The sequence below is a fragment of the Sinohyriopsis cumingii genome, chromosome 17 (assembly GCF_028554795.1).
Source record: "Sinohyriopsis cumingii isolate HCF-2022 chromosome 17, ASM2855479v2, whole genome shotgun sequence".
Taxonomy (NCBI): Eukaryota; Metazoa; Mollusca; class Bivalvia; order Unionida; family Unionidae; genus Sinohyriopsis; species Sinohyriopsis cumingii.
Window position 1 is genome coordinate 62,096,068 of NC_142977.1, and position 23,005 is coordinate 62,119,072.

The following is a 23,005-nucleotide window of genomic DNA, read 5'->3' on the forward strand; positions in this document are numbered from 1 at the left end:
TCATTGCAGCATCGACGACTTTGTCGACACCATCGGAGTTGTGTAAGTTTTTGAACGTCGACCACACATGAGATGCACCTTTTTGTTAAATTCTTCCTTGGCGTCATGAATAGTATTAATCAAATTTGTATTTGTCGGATCATACAGATCGGTAAGTCGATGGATATTCAGTTATAATATTGGTTCAGTCATCACAATGGTTCAATCAGAAATTTTTGAAGGCATAATTTTATTCTCCATCTATTCGTTCATTTTATAATTAATATATATATATATATATATATATATATATATATATATATATATATATATATATATATATATATATATATATATATATATATATATATATATATATATACATACATATATATATATATATATATATATATATATATATATATATATATATATATATATATATATATATATATATATATATATATATATATATATATATATACACACACACACACAATGATTCAAACAAGGAACAAATGCAGGTGGCTTATGATATGCTCTATAACTCCTTGTGACAGAGCTTGTGTAAACAAATTCTGCGGCTATGAATTACCAAGTGTATGGATAGGGAGTTTAGGACCTAAAGCGTGTCTGCAGTGTGGTGTTGGAGTCAGAGTAAACACACAGTCATGTGTGTAACGTGGTGGTAAAAAATGCAGATAGCTCAAAAGATGTTATGATAAAAATAATAACAACGTCAATAATGCCAAAATTATAAGAAACACTGAAGACTCTCTGGCAAGATTTTCAAATCATAATTTAGACAAATCGTCATTTAAACAAATGATATTATTATATACAAATGGAAAACACAATTTGTAAAGCATCCAGTCATCAAAAATTATGATGCATCAGGTAAAACAATAATATTTCAATCAATGAATGCAGCTGGCAAATATTTTAATATTTGATTACCGTCGGTTCAGCGCGTCGCAGATAATATTGCAAGATATGCTTTTTCGAAGAACAAATAACAGCACAAAAGATAAATTTTCATCATTGATGAAGGGAGATAACTCGGGTCAAGCTAAGGTATCTCCGGTAGAGAATTAAATTAGTTACCTTGGTTTTGAAACTAAAATTATATTACTATTTATTTATTTAATTTTTTGTGTCATTATACTCATTGTTAAAATAATTATTGATAGAACAATTATTTATTCATTCTGAGACTTCTATTCATTTATAGTGAATGTACCGGTATTACATATATTAGTGCACTTCATCAGTTATCAAACATGTAATTTATTTATTTTTGTCAAGTAAAACAATCATGACAGAACGGTTATTTCAACGATTTGAGGCTTCTACTCCTTTTGCTGAAACTTCGGATTATATATATATATATATATATATATATATATATATATATATATATATATATATATATATATATATATATATATATATATATATATATATATATATATAGTAATTGTCGAAGTTTCATGAAACACAAAAATAACTATATGGAATAATTATTAATTTTCATAGAACTATCTTTGGTGTGACAGTATAAAATGTCAGTATTATTGAAGTGAGATAACTCTGTCAAGCTAAAGCTCTCTCCGGTAGAGTAATGCAATTGTTAGCTCGCTTGCTCCTTCGTATTGAGCTCAAGAAGGGAGATAATTCTATAACATATCTTTCTCCGCTAGAGCTTAAATTCTCATAACTGAACCATTGTTATGACGCTATGTGGTAATCCTGACTAACCATTGTCATGACTGCACCATAACTGAACGGTTTTCATGGCATTATGTGATATTTCTGACTGAACCATTGTGAGGACTGAACCAATATTATAACTGAACCATTGTCATGTGGTTTTTCTGACGGAACCATTGTCATGACTGAACCATTATCATAGCTGAACCATTATCATGGCACTATGTGGTATTCCTGACTGAACCACTGTGATGGCACTATGTGGCATTCCTGACTGAATTAGAATGAAAATTGTATATAGTGCTGGTAATAGTTTAAAACAATGCTGTAAATATGCTAGTATATGTGTTGTGCCGTCCTTAGAATTAAGATTGTATATACGTTGTAAATAGCTTAATACATTGTTGTTTTATTTTAAATTTATATATTATATATTATATAATGAATTACGAAAATATTAATGATATGTTGTCTGCAATAAAAAATTAAGAAAAGACGGCATACAAATTCAATTTGATCAAGAAAAAGTTATTTCTGATTTTGTGTCATTGCAAACGCGTAAAATTGAAAATAGACATACACTGCCAGCGGAATATAGATTAATGAAAAGTATACAACAAGCTACGTTCCAATCTTGGGTTACTGTAAAAGATATTGAACAAATTTCCTATGCTTTCAAACGTGATCAAAAATATTAGATCAGAATTAGCACACGAATACGAAACGTATTAAAGTATTAACAGACGCGTGAGACAGTTAAAATTGTTTGTGTCAGATCGTGAATATGAAAATTACGACAGCAGTTAATAGTGAAATTAGTGACGAAAGTCAAAATAGTAAAGAGGATTTTTAAAGTATTGACTACGTCACTGATGGAAATGAAAGTTACGGCAATGTCGTGGTTAATTATCCTCTCACTTCCATTCTCACCTGAGGAAAAGATTCTGTTATAATATTTTTTTTTTGTTATTTGCTTTAACTTTGTCAAGGATTATGTAATAATTTTTCTTCTGTTTTTGAAGAGATTTTCGCTTTTTAGTAAAATTTACCCCATCAGAATTAAAATATTTAACGGAGTGTCACTATTTTAGTACCACTTACCCGATCATAATCATAAATCTTACTTATATTCACTATTTTAGTATTATTTATACCCCATTATATTAACGGAAAATCAGGAGAAAAAAAAATTACTAAAATAAATTTATTTGTTATTTGCATTGACTTTGTCAAAAATGTTATATAATTTTTCTTCTGTTTTTGATGAGATTTTCACTATTTTAGTACTACTTACTCCATCAATTTGACGAAATTGTTTGATAATCTGAAAAATTAAGGGAAATATACCCATTAATTTGATGAAATTTCTTGATAGTCTGAAAAATAAGGGATAATATACCCATCAATTTGGTGACATTATTTGATAATCTGAAGCATTATGGGTAATATAACCATCAATTTAATGAAATTGTTTGATAATCTGAAACAGTTATGGGCAATATACACAACAATTTATTGAAATAAAATTCTTTATTCAGAATTAGACAATAATTTTAAGCTGATTTAATTCAACACAAGAATGTGCATAATTCATAATCTGTTCTCTATCGCACGTAATCATAATAATATGTTCTTGCTGCAGTTCATTTCATTGTTCCGGCGTCAACAAAAAATTGTCATTGCCGTATTTGTCAATAATTATATTAACACTAAATTTGCATGTATTGTCTGGTGGCTATGTCATAATTGTCCTGATCGTGTGTTCAAGCACCTATTTGTCTTTTATGAAAACTCTCACATGTTGGTACATTATATAACTGTAAAACACTCTGTATGATCAAAAATCATTAAGATCTTACATAAAAATTTATATTCAGATTTCATCTCTTAAATCATTACGTGTCCGGATTGGTCAGTATATTTGAACTGTATTCTTGATAAAAACGGATTATGACATCATAGATAACCGGAATAACAGGATATTGTACAATCAAATATCCAGGAGGTATTTGCGGTGAAAAAGTATATAAAACATATCCTAGTTGAGTTTGATTTGATTTTTCGAGATCTGTTTGATAACTGCCATCAATTGCATCACAAACAAGATTAACTACAATCGTTGACGTTATATTTACAAATTCCTGATGAAATATGTCTGCCGAAAATGTATGGATCATTGTTATTTCTGAGAATATGTGCTGGTGGGGCTAATTGTCTCCATGACTCAAGTATTTTAGGAAAGTTTTCGTTAATAATATCGTTAAGTATTTTTTTTATTATTTCGTCGTCGTTAAATCCTGGTAACAAAATGTTAAGATAATTGTTCTGCAGTTATTTTGTAATGATCGAGAAACACTGGTTTTGCATTTGTTATTTTTCCTCTAGTACTAAGACTCGCCTTAAGTGCATATTGAATAGTTTAAATGTTGTATTGGTGCAATTGTTTGTTTTTAGTTCGTCACTAGGAATATTGTTCAAATATTAATAGAGTTATGAACTCATTCTGATGTTCACCTTTAATTTTGTCACTTATTACTTTAATCAGAATTTCATTAACATAGAAGTTTTCATATTTTAAATTTTCAAGGAATCTATGTAAAACATGATTACTAGTCCACGGATATTCATTCTCATATTGGTGAGTTGTTATGCATTTGTCCTCATTTGTAAGAAATTCGTTTAGTTTTGGTTCTGGCGGTCCTTGATATTCTTTCGGAATTAATTGCAGATAATACAGTTGACTCATGAACTGTTATAGTTATTTTAGATTACATTCCAGTTATATATTATTTCCTCGCTGGAATTCATCATTGATTTGCTCTATTTGACAACTGCCTGTTGGAATTCCGACAACATTCCAGTCTGGTGTTCCATCATCTTTATATTTATTTCCAAATACAGGCGAATTATTCGCCTGTAATCCACCGAATAGTTTTGATCTGACATTTGGCCAACTGTGGTATACTCGTATTTGAGCTAGTCGAATTTCTTTCACTCTAATTGCAATTCGAAAATTAACATCAAATTTAGGATTAGTTGAGCTTACTGATAGCATTGTTGTTTTTATTGGAGCTGTGTTCGGTAAAATGTGTTGATGTACTTCGTTAAGAGTTGACATTATTTAAATCCCCATTTTCTAAATCAATTGCTTCTTTGTAGATTCTAATCATCTCCGTGACCTCAAAATCTGATATTTTTCCGTCACGAAGAATTGTTGATAATAAAGAGTATAATTTAGAGTATGCTAACATCGTTATGCTAACGTCGTTGTATGTAATTTAATTATATATTCATGCATATTATTTTTTCAATGATATTAAGCATACCGGCAATCGTTGTCCAAGCTGAAATACAAATTGTTACAACTGCTGGTGTCGTCAATGTTATTGTTGTTAACAATACACCGTTTCCAGCATTAACAGCAGACACTGAATAAATAATATGTCAAAGATAACTACACGTCTGCGATATTGTTTCGATATTGTTTAATTTTGTTTGTCATTCATGTTCTTTATCGTATATAAAACATTGATTGTTAATCGGAATACTCATTATATTTTCATTAGGTTGGAATTTAGCTACTAATTCAAGACACCAATAATAAATGAAGCCGATTTTTTTTCTCGGGTTCCACAGTAAATATTTTCTAAAATCATAACATAGATTCAGGCGATCCACCTGACGGGGATAGTGGATAACACTGTGAAATTGCTTTAGATATTATAAATGTTACAACATTAAATACCGAGAGCTTGTATATAGCAGTAACCTCAGCGCGATTTTTAATGGTTTTATTGAGTGGTGATCATAATGCTTGGTCAGATGCTACTGTATATACCACGCTGATAATCTGCTCGTGGAGAATTTTAATCACAACAATGCTTTGACCATATCAGGAATTCCACCTATAACATCTTCTAGTCTTTTTCTAATTTCATCGAGTAGCTCTGTAAATGATGTAGGATCTCTTATAAGACCTAATCGTTTATTATTCGTGTGAATGCCTGACATAACTGTTTTAATATCAACGAGCTTTACGTCGCCTGTCAACTGACTTCCAATGTATTCCTCTACGATTTCATTAATGTTTTTAACATTACTACGAAGATTTGTCAACAATTACGTGACAGCGTGGTTAAATTTGTATCTACTGTGTCTACATATTTGTTTGTTGCGGCATCTGTATCAGATGTTAGATCTCTTAAAACAAATATTTTATTTCCATTCATTCTGAGTTGACCTGCCATTATATCAAGAGTAGATTGTAAACGATTAGCACAACTTTTGAATTTCATTTATAATAGATGCGATTGATATATTTGAGTCTCTAATTCTATCGCCGTCAATAAATACTGGAATATTATCCATAGTAGCACTGAGACCTCTACGAACTATGTCATTCCATTTGATATTACTCGTCTTTAATACACCGAATTTATCCTGAAAAATAACACCTTCATCTCGGTCTACGCCAGAGAGGTTCATAATATCGGCAAGTTCATCTTTAGTCGAGTAATTTGATTAATCAATATCATCTCTTTTTCTTGTCCTTGATAGAGGAAGATCTTTCGTAAATATCAACCGTAATACTTCTAAGATCTGTTTAAAACGATTAACGGTTACTTGTATAATCATGCACGACTTTATGAGGTGGTAATGCTGATTTTGATATAGCGCTGAGTACATTAATTACACTGGACAACAAATTTTTACAAAAGTCATGTTACTGAAATAAAATTAGTCAATTCTTATCAATTTTTATGTGCTGAACACGAATATGACAGTCAAATTGCAAAATTGGCTGTAGTTTTTTTGTAATCTGCAAGAAATTAATGTTTACATAACGAAATGCATTCCAATAGTAAAAGGTCAACTGTAATAGCCTACCTGTAAAAAATCAAGTCATTGACTACATCTTAGATTTCTTCGCCTGTCTCTTGTACAGCTGTTCGGGAGCATCTCTGAGGAGTGTCCAGCAGTAGTCAGCCAGCATTGTAGTGGACCATTTTCCCTGGTATCTTTGTTCCATTGTTGCGATATCTTGATGAAAACGTTCGCCGTGTTCATCACTAACAATACCACAGTTGCTAGGAAAGAAATCCAAATGGGAATGAAGGAAGTGAATCTTTAGAGACATATTGCAGCCAAGTTTCTTATACTTCATCAACATGTCTTCTACTAGTTCCTTATAGTTTTCTGCCCTAACATTTCCGAGGAAGTTTGTAGAAACTAGGCGAAAAGCATTCCATGCTTGTTTCGCGTCACCTTCCAGCAAGTTGTTGAACCGGTCATCTTTGAAAAGCTCTCGAATCTGAGGACCCACAAAAACTCCCTCTTTAATCTTTGCTTCGCTGAGTCGAGGGAATTTTTCATGCAGGTATCGGAATGCTGGCAAAGTCCGGTCAATGGCTTTCACGAAGTTCTTCATCAAACCTAGTTTGATGTGAAGGGGTGGTAGCAAGATTTTCTGAGCCTCAACCAGAGCTGGGTGTTGGATATTCTTCTCTCCAATGGCTACATTCTGCCTGTGAGTCCATTCCTTCCTCATGTAGTGCATTTCCCTTGCTCGGCTATCCCACTCGCATAAGAAACACATGTATTTTGCATATCCTTGCTGCAGTCCCATTAAAAGGGCAACTACCTTCAAATCACCACAGAGGTGCCAGCTGTACTTGTTATACTCAATGGAATTCAGTAGCTGCCTTAAGTTATCGTATGTCTCTTTCATGTGGACAGCATACGCTACTGGAATAGATGGAAGAATGTTTCCATTGTGCAAAAGCACAGCCTTGAGACTCAGTTTCGAAGAGTCCACAAATAGTCTCCATTCTTGTGGGTCATGAGTGATTTTTAAAGCATTCATGAGGCCCTCAATATCGGAACAGAATATCAGATTACTTTCCTTTCTGAAGAAAGGCTCCAATTGCTGGTGGCGCTTTCGATATGCAGTAATTGTGACATCTTCTTCTAGAAGATTCCATTGTTGGAGTCTTGATCCTAGCAATTCTGCCTTGTTCTTTGATAAGTCCAAATCACGAATCAGGTCATTTAGTTCTTCCTGTGTTATTCTGTGTGGGGTTGATGATGCACCACAGTGAAAATCTGGATCACTGCATGCTGATGGACCAGGAGAAGAACAGGTCGACTCACCTTTGTCTTCGTCAGATGAATCAAGAGAATATTCTGCTGGAGGTTCTGGAATAGGAAGTCCCTCACCATGTGGAACTGGTCTCAATGCAGACGGAATGTTTGGGTAGACTATTCTCGACTTCTTTCGCTTCGTTATTCCGCCGGAAAGAGGAGGAACCAAGCAGAAGTAACAGTCATTTAGGTGGTTGCTTGGCTCTCTCCACACCATTGGGACTGCAAACGGCATTGATGACCTTTTGCAATTCAACCACTGTGAAAGCTGTGTTGTACATGTAGCACAGCATATATGCGGAGCCCAAGGCTTGTCTTGGTCACCAGCCTTGCATCCGAAGTAAAGATGATATGCCTTCTTCACTTGAGAATTGATACTTTTCTTCTGGTTGGCAAATGTCACTTCCCCACAAATATAGCAAAAATTGTCCGCGGTATTAACACACTTTCGAGGCATTACTGTTCTTTATTGTACGTAAATGGATAAAATAATAAGTTTTATGTAACAGTAGCTTGAACTGTCTCGCACAACGTCTAAAATATTTTAAATGCTGAACCTATCTGATTGGGCTTTATATAGTACACTGCTTACGTCAGCTTCAGCAGCCGCCTGGCATTAGTATAATAGGCCTACACATGTATAGTACACTGCTGACGTCAACTTACTTCAGCAGCCGCATGGCATTAGTATTGCATTGCATCAGAAAATGATGCAATCAACTGTGGATGATGTGAGCATGATGGTATTATGCAATGTTACATCATTATTCCGGATGTTGCTGCAGTCCTACTGGAGAAATTTACACAGTGAAACATAGAAAATGAGGTATATGAATATCTTCAAAACGAGAGCCAATACAAATTTTTCAAGGTTATATTCGTGTTCGGCACACCAAAATACTACAGATTAGGGCCTTTTCAAGTCAGTAATGATTTCACTGTTGACCAGTGTTACTTTACGACCACATATTGGCGAATCAGTTAGTGTTTATATTGGCAATGATGAATACCAAAGCGAAATGTTTTTGGCGCATTTTAGAAATTATATTGACGGAAGAAGTCCATATGAATTAAAATAAATAGAACCTCGCGGAGCAATGCATATGTAACCAAATGAGTATCAGGCCCAGACCTATTTTCAAGATTAATAATTCCTGTTTCAACATTGTTTGGTTGTTTTTGTAATTGGTCACGCATACAAACACATCTGAATTTTTTTATTTTCAGTTAGTTGGCAGCATCAATTAAATCATAATATGACATTGGACGAATTAATCAAATGTTCCTGGAAGTCCCAGACCTTTTTCATATCGATAGGGGGTTCCTGGTAATCTTAGACCACTTCCCTTTTTTATTCTCCCTCCTGTTATTTTTTCAGTTATATGTTTACCAACATGTCCAGCAATACCACTTAAAACACCAAGTGCAGCTGTTTCTGCAATGGTCAGAGCTGCAGCGACTATTAATGCCGGTAAAGCGGCAAAAAGTGGACATATACCACCTGTTTTAATTGCGTTTGTAAACGTACCAGCAGAAATATTGCGTTTAACGTCTGTTTATTTTATTGTTAGGCGCTATTAAAATCTCTGAGTTGACGTACTGACAATGATAGTTTATTTTGACCACCTGTAATATGATCTTGTTTTACAGATATTTTTATTCCGCAGTTTTTCACTAAACTGACTAAAGCTTTTTAATCTGACCGGATAAAGTTTGAATATTTTATTACATTTGCCGTTATATCTTTTTCTTTTTCAAACTGAGGTATATCAGCCAACTCTGCTAGTTTTTCATTTGAAGCTTGATTTATTTTTTCCTTATATTTGTAGGCATAACTCCAGTACTGGGTAATTTTACTAGTTATGGTTTTCTTCGTACTAATCGAGATAATCATTGTTTGATCGATGCAAATGCTTTACCGGCAACATTACCAGTAGCACTAATAACTTTATCACGAACAGCCTCAATAGCCTTCATCCCTAATTGTTTCGCAATCGGTATTGGTTTTGGAGCCATCCTTCTGAATAAACCCATAACAACATAACCGAGTCCATCTCCCTAAATCGCTTTGTAAGTTGTCAATTTACTACCCTAACTATTACGTTGAGCAGTGTGTATAATCATTTTTATATTACATTCTTATTAATTAATCGTTTCAGTCGCTGTGATAATAATCAGTGATTTCATTAATAATATAGTGATACATGTTGCGATTCATAACATTGCCTGCAAATAATATTCGACAGAATATCAGATATTTCACTAATAACTTCTGGATAATTATTTCCTGCGCGTTTTCCTCCGATCAGAATTTCTAGTCGTCAACATCGGCAAGAAAAATATCAGGACAAGTAATTAGACCACTTCCCTGAGTAGAAAAAAACACTTTCAGTTGCCCCATCTTCCTCATTTATTGTTTTATCCGCCTTTCTCCCATAATCTTAAGGGTGATCTTTCTACTTCTGCTTTTTTAAGTTGCTGCTTTATTTATTTTCCCTTTTGTCTTCTATCTAATTTTGTTTCTTTAATACACTCACCTACTTTATTTTCAAAGACCTCAAAATTATACATATCTTCCTTAGATTGGAGTAGTAGTAGCGACACGATATGCATCCTTAATCCAATCGGTAGCTTTTAAAGTATTAATATATTCGTGTTTTACATATTTTTCTCTTTCACGATATCCAAACGTGGCGATATTAATTACTTTGTCTGGGTTTTCGATATCCGCAATACATCCTGGCGTAAATTTATCTATTATCTTGGTTCCGACTCTTGGCAGAGGTTGTGGGTGGGTGAACTTCAGGTTGTTGTTGAGGAGATTGCTGGTGGTGGTTGAGCTGCTTGAAGACGGCCAGCAATATGAACAGCTAATGTTTCAAGAGCTCTTTGTGTTGCCTCGGTTGCGTAACAATTGTCTTTGTTGGTTCGACAATTGGTTTAAATAATTGTTCTGAACCTTCTGCAAATTCAACTTGAGATTTTTGACGTTCTTTTAGTTTTTGTCTGACAGAATCACATAAGGAAGAAATTTTTTAATTGCTTCTAATCTTTCTCTAGCTAATCTAGCAGTACAAGACTCCATAGCTGGTGCCATTATTGATATAATAATGATTTAATTATAGCAATAGAGAGGGTGCGACCTTAATAAAACGTGCTGCGGTAAACAAAAACATACAAATTTAGAAACACTAACGAAAATAATAAAAAACTAAATAAACTAACCCAATTAGACAAACTCTGGGTGAAGTTAGAGGCTTTGGTTTAGGGTTAGTGACCTCATATTTTTTATTTTTTTCGTATGAGGTCGTAGTTTTTATAAATGAGGTTTCAGCAAAAGGTCTGTTCACCTTTCTGCTACTTACCTTATTAGACGAAATATTCGACCATGCTATTAACTCTTGCATTTTGTCTATGGATATCATATGTCCAGTCAAAACATGACTGACTTTGGCATATATTTCCAAACGAAAACAAAATCATTAAGAATGTTTAATACTTATATCTACATATATTCAAATTAAATCAGCAGTTAGTTTCATCGGTTTTGTGTTTTGAAACCAACTCAGAACATATAATTGGTACAGACATCCTTGTAGGAGGATGATAAGTCTTGATAATAGGAGACATAATTATCCTTCATCTATATGGCCTTTCTAGAAGTAATCAAGGCTAGGTATATTAATTTATTTTGAACGTATTAGTTTATACGGGAAATTAAGAGGCAACCTACTCAGAGAATTTATATGAATAATAAAGACTTGGAAGCCATAGAAACATAGTGTCTGTATAGCGTCAAAAATTTTACAACTTGGATCATTGTTTTCGCGTTAAAGCATTTCATTTTGTTTGTCAGATCTACCATCTAACAAAATACATTTAATTATTGAGCAACATCACTGTTTTGTTGTTGATGATCAGGTTTCTCTGCTAGCTTTGTATGTTAGGTGCAAGTCAGACATTAGCATAATCAACTTACTGATGTTTTGATTTCTGCGGTTTAAAGAATATTGGATAAAGACGGACGTTATTTAGCCAGTTTAATGTTCACCAACACAAACGGTAAGCCAGGGAAACTTACCAATATATTTATTATGTAATTCTATGAAACTGTAATATGTGCAAAGGGAAATAATTTATCATATGTTCATTCATTTGTTGATCTTTCATAAACCCATGCTGCTTAGTAAACTGAAGTAAAGATTTTGTTAGGAGGTAGTTTTGCATTTGTTTCTATTTTGGGAATGTCATCCACAGTTTTCGTTCTTCTTCAGTTTTCAATAATCTAGATTATAATTTTATTATAATTTCTCCTTGAACATTACTGAAATTTTATCATTACGAATGTTGCACCTTTAGCTCAACTTGTGTTCTTTTCTAAGCACAATATATTGTGTGACCAAACGAGTGTTATGTAATGGCTCATGTTATATTATAGCCAGCTATCACAGAAGACAGTGTTATTATTGTGGACAATGGGCAGACGCAAGGCAAGGTGCAGTCACTGATCCATTACAATGCCGAGTTACAAAAGTATGTGGGGACGAGGAGGTAAATACATACATGGCGATATGTAAGGATGCAGACAAGCTAAAAGTCAACAGAACCACAGCATGTTAGACTTAACAGAGAAACACGTTGATTTTTTGATTTATTAAACAACTGATCATAGAACAACGAGAGGAGAAAACAGATGCGTACGCTTGCAAATTACATTTTATATTAAAAGTGAGAAACACATTGAAAACGAGGTTAAGATATTCACATATTGTCAATGATTCTTGCTAAGCTCATTGTATATAAACTTCTAATTATTTTACCGTCAGATAAGTTATCCGTGTAAATAATTGTGCCTTAGTTATTAATTCTGCTAGTTGTACCCCCAAAGTTACATAATGTAAATATATCTTGTTTGTTGTCTCAATATCTAACATTTTATAATGCTGTGTAACGTCATTTTATATTTATTAAGGTTTGTAGTGTGACAACCAAAAATGCAGTTGGGGTCACTAAGTATGAGTTTGGTTGCAAGCAGTTGCTGGTGAGTAATTGTATAATTGTATCGCATTTATTTACATGTGTATATTGTTCAGACAGGCGTCTAGTATGGAAATACTTAATGATCTTTTGATACATTTATATGATTTATGTATTGTCAATCCATTTAGCTGGAAATAATGAAGCTAATTTCGTAGTGATGCTGTCAATTATTGTTTCAGATATGTACCAATTTGCAAAATAGTGCTGTTTCAAAGTTGATACATGTGAACATCCAGTAGACTTATTGATTGAATTCTCGTTAAAATTAAATCGCTTCTGATCTATAACAAATGGAAATTAACCTTAAAGATTTCTTCATTGCACGGTAACACTAAACCCATGATTTAAAGCGTATTGCTGGTGAAATGACATAGTAAGTTACCTTTTAAAGACTAATATTTTACAAAATTTTAGGCTGGAGTACTGTTTATAGGATTAGACTCTGTCAAATTTATATCCAAAAATAATTGACATTATACATGATGATTTATCACGTAGTCGGTATACCTTACACAATGCAGGATTAAACCCTGTGGAGACCCTTAAGCCCTTAGGCAGTCGAAATCTTGGGGAGACCTTCGCAAATTATCTCCTAATACGTTTTACAAATATTATTTTGGTCCGTTGTCGCGGGGCCTCTAGACCGGTACCTAATCTACCTATTTGGTAATCCCGCACTGACCTTACATATATTATGTGCAGATTAATATTTGTGATGTGACAACATGCGAATATATCATTTTATGTGATTCTTATTGGTTCATATAAACCGATGAAAGTCCTGCACATTATTCTCTTGATTGATCAGCTGCGATCGTGGGGAATTTGTTTAAACTTACATCGCCTTCTGTAACTGCATGTTTTACTGTTGCTATAAACATCATGCCAACTATATGTCAAATCGATTATTCAAAGAGCGTTGTGAGAAATGGTCACGTTTGCAGGAATGTGTTCAATTTACCCCACATGGTTTCGTTACAGATAAAACAACAAGTATGGGTCAATGTATAGAAGGATGATGGATGTATGTAAAACGGAAATCCACACTGTGGCAAGTGTGGAGTAAATGCTTACAGATAAAAGTAAACTAAATCAAATATGTATACGGAGTAATGTGTACCTAAACTGTTAGGACAGAAAGTTATCCAGCTGCAGCATTTGCACGTGTTAAAATATCTGAAATAAACTAATGCTTATTGTCATGTGATGAAATTCCGGCTCAAAATCGGTCTTTCTATGCTAATGTTCAGAAAAAATATAGCAAACATTCTGTCCCACACACATTGCATTAAATATAGAATACCTGTTTGTAGTAATCATCTTCACACGGGAATATTCATCAACTTGAATACTTAGTAGTGAACGTGACACATCTTAGGTGTTAACATTGAAAACGTTATCATGATATATACAGCTCGTCCATCCTGGCCCGAGTCAGAGTATCAGACATCACATGTAATTTTCCGTAGTCATACCGGGTTAAAAAATGATGTCCATGTAAAATGATTTATTTATTTGGAAAAACGATACTGTTTGAAATATAATATCAACCAGATATATGCTTTAGAATGTTCCTGGTTATAGAATTGTGTATTATTAAGTCTACTAGAATCTTGGATTATTCTTTACGCGCAACAATTGAAATTAAAATATTTGAGTCAGAAAGTATTTCTTCTCCTTTCTCTCCAAACTATTTACATTATAATCAAACCACCGTAATAAACGTAATTTCTAACGGGCGATGATTTAATACTAAATATAATATACAAAGACTAGTACAAGGTGGACGTAATTCTACTTGTTTCATAAATTTAATAATATATCATTACCCACTTGAGATAGTTATAGTTATTTAAATTTGGTCAGAACTGTACTTGTTTAATAACGATTTTATCTCTGTCTTGACAGGCCTTAAAACTGGTATACCGTTTGAAATATCATAACGTAGCTAATGATGCAAAATACTCCTCATGCTTAACTGCAGATAATTTCAGTAGATGCCTTTGAGTGCCATATCCTTACCATAATCTGGATCATTTTATATTACAGTAATGATAATTAATTGTATTACCTTTATATCCTTGTTAGTTAAAATAGACGGTGGAATAATATATCGTTACATAGGTAATAATAAGCTGCATTAATAAGGATGGCGTGATTATAAAATAGCCAACTTGGAGCTGTGAATTAAACATTAATATTATTTGATCCGAGTATCTGATCAAGGTAGAAAATAATTGCAATTACATTGAAACAAATGATTAATTGATGAAAGATGTGACAACTTCACGATGATTCCTCTCGAATGTTTTTAAAATTAAAATAAAACAAATCTGAAACACGAGTTATATGGAAATTTGAATATATAGTTACTTTGTAATTTACAGTTATATTCAAGGAACATATAAGCTCAAAACCGAACTGGAACTGTTGAGTGGTCGGCTTAATAAACATATTGTTTCAAACTATATTTGCTAAAATCGAAGTTATATTGTGTACCATCAAATTTATAATATTGTAATAGACTGGAGACAGATAATCACTTTGAATTCATCTTCAAAATGTTTTGTCAGTAATTTAATGGTAGTTTGAATGCTTTCTAACAACAACCATAATCAAGGGTGCGTCAACATCACTTGTATATAATTTATCTTCCACAAGAAGCACACATGCCTTTGATGGTAATACAATCTTGTTTCAAACTAGAATAGGAAAGAAATATTATTTTTTTTATTTATTTATTTTTAAGGATGGTAGCCATATGCCATTGCAAACAAACATTATGTATAAACGTGAAGATACTAAGCAGACTATATATAAAAGACATCTTGTAGCGTGTGGCAATGGGTTCATTATGTGATGGTCTACTAATATATTTCACGTGTTTTAATATGCTTGCCATAAAATATCTTTACGCTTTAAAAACAATGCATACATCCTGTACCAAAGATCTTTACTTTCAGTGAAATATTCACATAAATGTCTTTATGGTTGAATGATCCATTTGAAATTTTGATATTAAATGATCGTGTATATTTGTAAAACGTTTCTAAGTTTAAATTAAGGTCCTAAAAACGAGGCACTGTAAGCTCGTGTAGAGCTTGCTGAGTAACACGACACTGTCCCTTATTATAGAGATTGTCTAGTTATAAACGAAAGAGACATTTCAATAATACTACGATATGGCTCAATATTACAAAATTCTGTTATCGTTGTATGCACTAGCTGATTGAAGCTTGCCAACTGACATATGATACTTCGTAAGATACTTTGACATTCTGTGATTTTACATAATGCGACACGACAAATTTATGAACCGATATAAGGCCAGTTCACTATATGCTCTGAATTCTCATTTTCAGCAATGTCAAATAAGCACAATCGCAAACCTAGAGTTACAAGGCGTCCACACTGGCGTTGATATAATGCAACTTGCTGGTATGGGTACCTTGCACATTATAGGAAGAAAAAGGCAAACAAACATTTGCAATATTTGCTGTGGAGATGATTTCTGCAATGACGCTAGTTGTGAGTCAGTGAGAAGTAAGTACCAATAAGGCGAATGTAAGAGGAAGTGCTAATTGCTGTCTTTCTACTACATTGAAATTTGAAGACAGCTTGGCTTACTTACCATTTAAGCATGTGTAAAACTAAAGATCACCAATACAGCCGTCTTGTCAGTTCATCCTGTCCAATACCAAATAGCATGGACACGTGTATATCCCCTACCAAATAGCATGAAAGAGTGTATATCCCCTTCATGGTTTTCTAAGGCACGTATCCCAACTCAGCTCAGATTTTCAGTACGCTTAAAAATCGTATACCAGATTTTGAAATGTCTATTGTAAATTGCATTCAGGTAGCATACAAATATTTTCTCTTCTCACATACGCAGGAACCTTCTTACATCGGAATCTTTTTATTATACTTGTGCAGAAGTATATGTATACGTCTGAAAATATGTTGGTTGTTAATTAGATGGATAGGCACGTATAGAGAGGGGCCAATGTTGTTATCCTCAATAAGGGTAATTATAATTTCAGATACTATTTCACAATTGTTGTCCATCGTTCATTTAGCTTCGACTTTAACTTAAAATGGCATTGATATCGTCGTTGCAATAGTTGCATTGTGCCCCTACTACTACTACTACTACTACATATTAATAATAATAATAATAATATTATTATTATTATTATCATTATTATTATTATTAGCATTATTATTTCTGTACTTGTTTTTTTATTAATGATATTAGTAGTGGTAGTAGTAGCAGTAATAATAGTTGTACCATTACCAGAAGCAGGGTCAGGAAGGTTACTATAAATTCATTATCAACAGTTTTCCCCTTGTTATTTACATGAATTAGTATTATATGATTGCAATACAATCATAACAAAATAATAAATTGTGTATTAACAATATTTGACTTACACTTAATTATAGATTGTATTATTATTATTGCAGGAAGACTTGTCACATTTGCCAAAGAAAACAGATTTAACTACACCTCCCTAAGGCTCATACAATAAGGTGCATGGGACGAGAACAACGTTTCCAGTTATTTTGCCTGATGACGTAATGATGACATAAATGCAGTATATCAAACAGACTGTTTACTTTTGAGAGACCAGCTGAATTCATCAGATACAGTGTACACTATTTTATTTGTATCTTATAAAATATGTAACAGAAAACAAATATCGTACTGAAAGAAGTATTACGAATAAATAACATTGAAATTAAAGAATTGTTGTTCATAAATGACACTGAGAGACGTAGTCATTCTCAACAATGATTGTTGCAGACTAATGAAATGAAAGAAATCTGTAGTTCATATGTACAAACATAGGCATATAGTCATGTATATAAAACTTCTAAATTCATTAAAACATTGTATTTACATAAATATCGTAATAATGGATATCCTGTCAGAAATGCATTACATATTTTCATTCTTACAGAATCTTTTTTTTTCGATCGCGCATTAATTCATTCACATTTTGATCAGGGTATCAGTATCTGCAAATCGGTAGCCTGAAAATGACCCCTTTTTAGTCAAATCAACACGAATGCAACATACAATGTTCGCATAACAATCAATTTGTTTTGTCATACTGCGAATGAAATTGATGTGTACTAAGTGAAAGCGCAATCTGCAGACATGTTTACAGACAGGCTCTCGTTCGTTTAATACCGTCATCAAAAAGGATACATGTTTGTGAATATTATTATAAAAGAATGCGTTTTCCTTTAAAAGGGGGGACATTGCTGATTTGCAAGAACTAAAAGCGATTTCCTGAAATATTAAATTATTTGTCTATGTAAAAATTCTAGTGACTAATAATGTTCCTGTGTGTTAACTGATTCATCCTCGTCTTTCCACAGTTTGTTGGAAATGGTAAAATATCGACATTCCTCTGTCTCTGTCTCTCTCTCTCTGTCTCTCTCTCTCTCTCTCTCTCTGTCTCTCTCTCTCTCCGACCGATTGTTATGTTCTGTTGGGCCGAAACATCAGTTATGTAGCTTTGTAAAATATCAAGTAGGATTAATCATCGTCATTCATACAATTTATATTATGCGCCTTGTCCACACATAATAGTATTTTTCAATAGACAATTCTGTTTTCAATGAAAACAAGTATATTCTAAGCATTCAGTCTCTTCATACACACAATTATTGGCATAATGGTAGCAACATCGCCCATCGCCTCTTGGCGAACGGTGATTATATATCTAGTAGAGTAGTAAACTCACGATTACAAGTTTACAGCGCGTATTACAGGGATGGACTTGGCGATGTTGTTTAGGGATTATTTACAAGGATAGCTCCAAAAGCATGGCCAATCGCAAAACAATTATCAATGAAAGCCATTAATGTTATTCGTGAAAAAGCTCCGTCTGCAATCAGTGACGTTGCTGGTAAATCGTTCACAGCAATCAAAGACAGAATATCACGATTAATACGTAGACGAAAGGTATTTCAGCAACAACCAGAAAAAATGCCCGCGAATGTCAGTGAAATAATAAATCAGGCTGCAAATCAAAAATTAGTAGTGTTGGATGGTGTACCTTCCGCCAAGGAAATAGAAAAAAATATAACTGCAAGTCTGATAGCAGGAAGTGGTCTTAGTGTTAGACGATAACAACTGTTATAAAAATGTTCAAGCGTATATCTGACACAGCATTTGACATGGACGCACCAGTTCCAAAAGATGAGTTTGTGCGTGATTATCAGTAGTATTCTTATAATGCACGCACACCAGACGCACGTGGAAGGATTGAAGTACAAGTTCAGGATACTAGCAAATATTTCCTACCCTCTGAGGCATCTATTGAAGTTGAAGGTAGACTCACAAAAGCAGATGATACAGCATACGAAGCTAGCGATCGGGTTGGTTGTGTTAATAATTGGTATAGTGGCGTTATTTAACAGAGCCACATACTCGATTGATGCAAAAGATATTGAATCGTGCCTTGAAAATGTCGCTGTTGCCACAAAAAGATACTTGGTCTTGCAACATACTCCGATGACTACATAAGATCGGCTGGTCCAACAATGATGTTTGCAAAAGACACGTCTGATCACCCAGAAAGCAGAAACGTAAGAATGAATGCAAGTGGAACCGAAGTTGGATCAATGAATGAAAGTTACAACATGGGGTTTGCTGCACTCAGAAGAATGTTGAACGACAATGAAGAGTTTTCATACGCGTTTCCATTGACTCATATTTTTGGATTCTGCAGGTAGTCAGAAAAGTTATATTCGGCGCCAAGCACACAGTAGTACTTGTTAGAAGATCCACCGACAGCGATGCAATATGGCATCCTGCTCGAGATGATGATGGTAAAGTAACGCTAACAAAACTGTCACTGTGGATGCCAATAATGAATCCATCGCTTGCTGAAGAACAGATATTACTTTCTTTTATGAACATTTGTGGGAAATCGATGTTATCATGGTTTACAACAACTGCATATAATGTCCCCGTTAATGCCGCTGGTTTGTTCACGTAGCAAATAGCATCACAGCAGGGGGTGTCAGCTCCAGGACATATATTTGATGCGCTTCAGGGAAATACCAGAGTAGGCAGACAACAAGGAAATCCAATGGCATTTGACTCATTTGGAGTTTCTGAAGTTGCATTGAAGATAACACTGGTCAACAGTGAAATCATTACTGACTTGAAAAGGCCCTAATCTGTAGTATTTTGGTGTGCCGAACACGAATATAACCGTGAAAAATTTGTATTGGCTCTCGTTTTGAAGATATTCATATACCTCATTTTCTATGTTTCACTGTGTAAATTTCTCCAGTAGGACTGCAGCAACATCCGGAATAATGATGTAACATTGCATAATACCATCATGCTCACATCATCCACAGTTGATTGCATCATTTTCTGATGCAATGCAATACTAATGCCATGCGGCTGCTGAAGTAAGTTGACGTCAGCAGTGTACTATACATGTGTAGGCCTATTATACTAATGCCAGGCGGCTGCTGAAGCTGACGTAAGCAGTGTACTATATAAAGCCCAATCAGATAGGTTCAGCATTTAAAATATTTTAGACGTTGTGCGAGACAGTTCAAGCTACTGTTACATAAAACTTATTATTTTATCCATTTACGTACAATAAAGAACAGTAATGCCTCGAAAGTGTGTTAATACCGCGGACAATTTTTGCTATATTTGTGGGGAAGTGACATTTGCCAACCAGAAGAAAAGTATCAATTCTCAAGTGAAGAAGGCATATCATCTTTACTTCGGATGCAAGGTTGGTGACCAAGACAAGCCTTGGGCTCCGCATATATGCTGTGCTACATGTACAACACAGCTTTCACAGTGGTTGAATTGCAAAAGGTCATCAATGCCGTTTGCAGTCCCAATGGTGTGGAGAGAGCCAAGCAACCACCTAAATGACTGTTACTTCTGCTTGGTTCCTCCTCTTTCCGGCGGAATAACGAAGCGAAAGAAGTCGAGAATAGTCTACCCAAACATTCCGTCTGCATTGAGACCAGTTCCACATGGTGAGGGACTTCCTATTCCAGAACCTCCAGCAGAATATTCTCTTGATTCATCTGACGAAGACAAAGGTGAGTCGACCTGTTCTTCTCCTGGTCCATCAGCATGCAGTGATCCAGATTTTCACTGTGGTGCATCATCAACCCCACACAGAATAACACAGGAACAACTAAATGACCTGATTCGTGATTTGGACTTATCAAAGAACAAGGCAGAATTGCTAGGATCAAGACTCCAACAATGGAATCTTCTAGAAGAAGATGTCACAATTACTGCATATCGAAAGCGCCACCAGCAATTGGAGCCTTTCTTCAGAAAGGAAAGTAATCTGATATTCTGTTCCGATATTGAGGGCCTCATGAATGCTTTAAAAATCACTCATGACCCACAAGAATGGAGACTATTTGTGGGCTCTTCGAAACTGAGTCTCAAGGCTGTGCTTTTGCACAATGGAAACATTCTTCCATCTATTCCAGTAGCGTATGCTGTCCACATGAAAGAGACATACGATAACTTAAGGCAGCTACTGAATTCCATTGAGTATAACAAGTACAGCTGGCACCTCTGTAGTGATTTGAAGGTAGTTGCCCTTTTAATGGGACTGCAGCAAGGATATACAAAATACATGTGTTTCTTATGCGAGTGGGATAGCCGAGCAAGGGAAATGCACTACATGAGGAAGGAATGGACTCACAGGCAGAATGTAGCCATTGGAGAGAAGAATATCCAACACCCAGCTCTGGTTGAGGCTCAGAAAATCTTGCTACCACCCCTTCACATCAAACTAGGTTTGATGAAGAACTTCGTGAAAGCCATTGACCGAACTTTGCCAGCATTCCGATACCTGCATGAAAAATTCCCTCGACTCAGCGAAGCAAAGATTAAAGAGGGAGATTTTGTGGGTCCTCAGATTCGAGAGCTTTTCAAAGATGACCGGTTCAACAACTTGCTGGAAGGTGACGCGAAACAAGCATGGAATGCTTTTCGCCTAGTTTCTACAAACTTCCTCGGAAATGTTAGGGCAGAAAACTATAAGGAACTAGTAGAAGACATGTTGATGAAGTATAAGAAACTTGGCTGCAATATGTCTCTAAAGATTCACTTCCTTCATTCCCATTTGGATTGCTTTCCTAGCAACTGTGGTATTATTAGTGATGAACACGGCGAACGTTTTCATCAAGATATCGCAACAATGGAACAAAGATACCAGGGAAAATGGTCCACTACAATGCTGGCTGACTACTGCTGGACACTCCTCAGAGATGCTCCCGAACAGCTGTACAAGAGACAGGCGAAGAAATCTAAGATGTAGTCAATGACTTGATTTTTTATAGGTAGGTTATAGGTAGGCTATTATAGTTGACCTTTTACTATTGGAATGCATTTCGTTATGTAAACATTAATTTCTTGCAGATTACAAAAAAACTAGAGCCAATTTTGCAATTTGACTGTCATATTCGTGTTCAGCACATAAAAATTGATAAGAATTGACTAATTTTATTTCAGTAACATGACTTTTGTAAAAATTTGTTGTCCAGTGTAAACGGACATCAAGAACCTTCTGAAATATTGCTGGATTTTGAACACAATCATGTTGCACGTGCATATCATCGATTAATGTCGTATATGGGACGTGTTCAAAACGTAGGCACTGTTTTGCAAACATCTCAGCTCGATTTCACAACACTGTATCAGATCTATTACTTTTCGCTTGCACATTTGGATTTATTCAGACAATCTGTCGTTAATATACACTTCCGTGTTCGAGTATCTCGAATACCGGCAGAGTAGCTGGTCCACCGTCTCTTCCTGATGGTGCTAGAGCACTCGCGGTTATATTTAGCGACAAGGCAATGTTGCTTGAAGGATATGGTGGCAGAAAGAAACTCCTTGACGCACCAGTAGAAAACATGTAATGTCTTTCAAATATGTAACGATTTAAAAACAGGAATATTTTATAAAATGTCTTGCCATCACGTTAGTGTCAGTCTGACTCCTGGTCAGATTAAAAAGCTACAATCCGCATCAAAAAAAAAGAAAAAACAAGGAACCACAATAAAGTGAAGAAAAAAAACAATTGAATCACAGGCGGTGAAAATAAACTGTCGT

The 23,005-nt window shown here is 34.5% G+C and overlaps 1 protein-coding gene across 1 annotated transcript in view; it reads left to right on the forward strand.

Moving 5' to 3' along the window:
* The window catches only part of LOC149779080 (uncharacterized), a 43,734-nt gene extending 26,114 nt beyond the window's left edge, over positions 1 to 17,620 (forward strand). Inside the window, exons 7-11 of the mRNA XM_089938559.1 lie at positions 10 to 42; positions 12,269 to 12,381; positions 12,803 to 12,871; positions 16,233 to 16,413; positions 17,338 to 17,620. Of these exons, the coding sequence (XP_089794685.1) occupies positions 10 to 42; positions 12,269 to 12,381; positions 12,803 to 12,871; positions 16,233 to 16,413; positions 17,338 to 17,402 (461 nt within the window). The 3' untranslated portion in view covers positions 17,403 to 17,620. The remainder of the gene's footprint in view (positions 1 to 9; positions 43 to 12,268; positions 12,382 to 12,802; positions 12,872 to 16,232; positions 16,414 to 17,337) is intronic.
* The last annotated feature ends 5,385 nt before the right edge of the window (positions 17,621 to 23,005 follow it).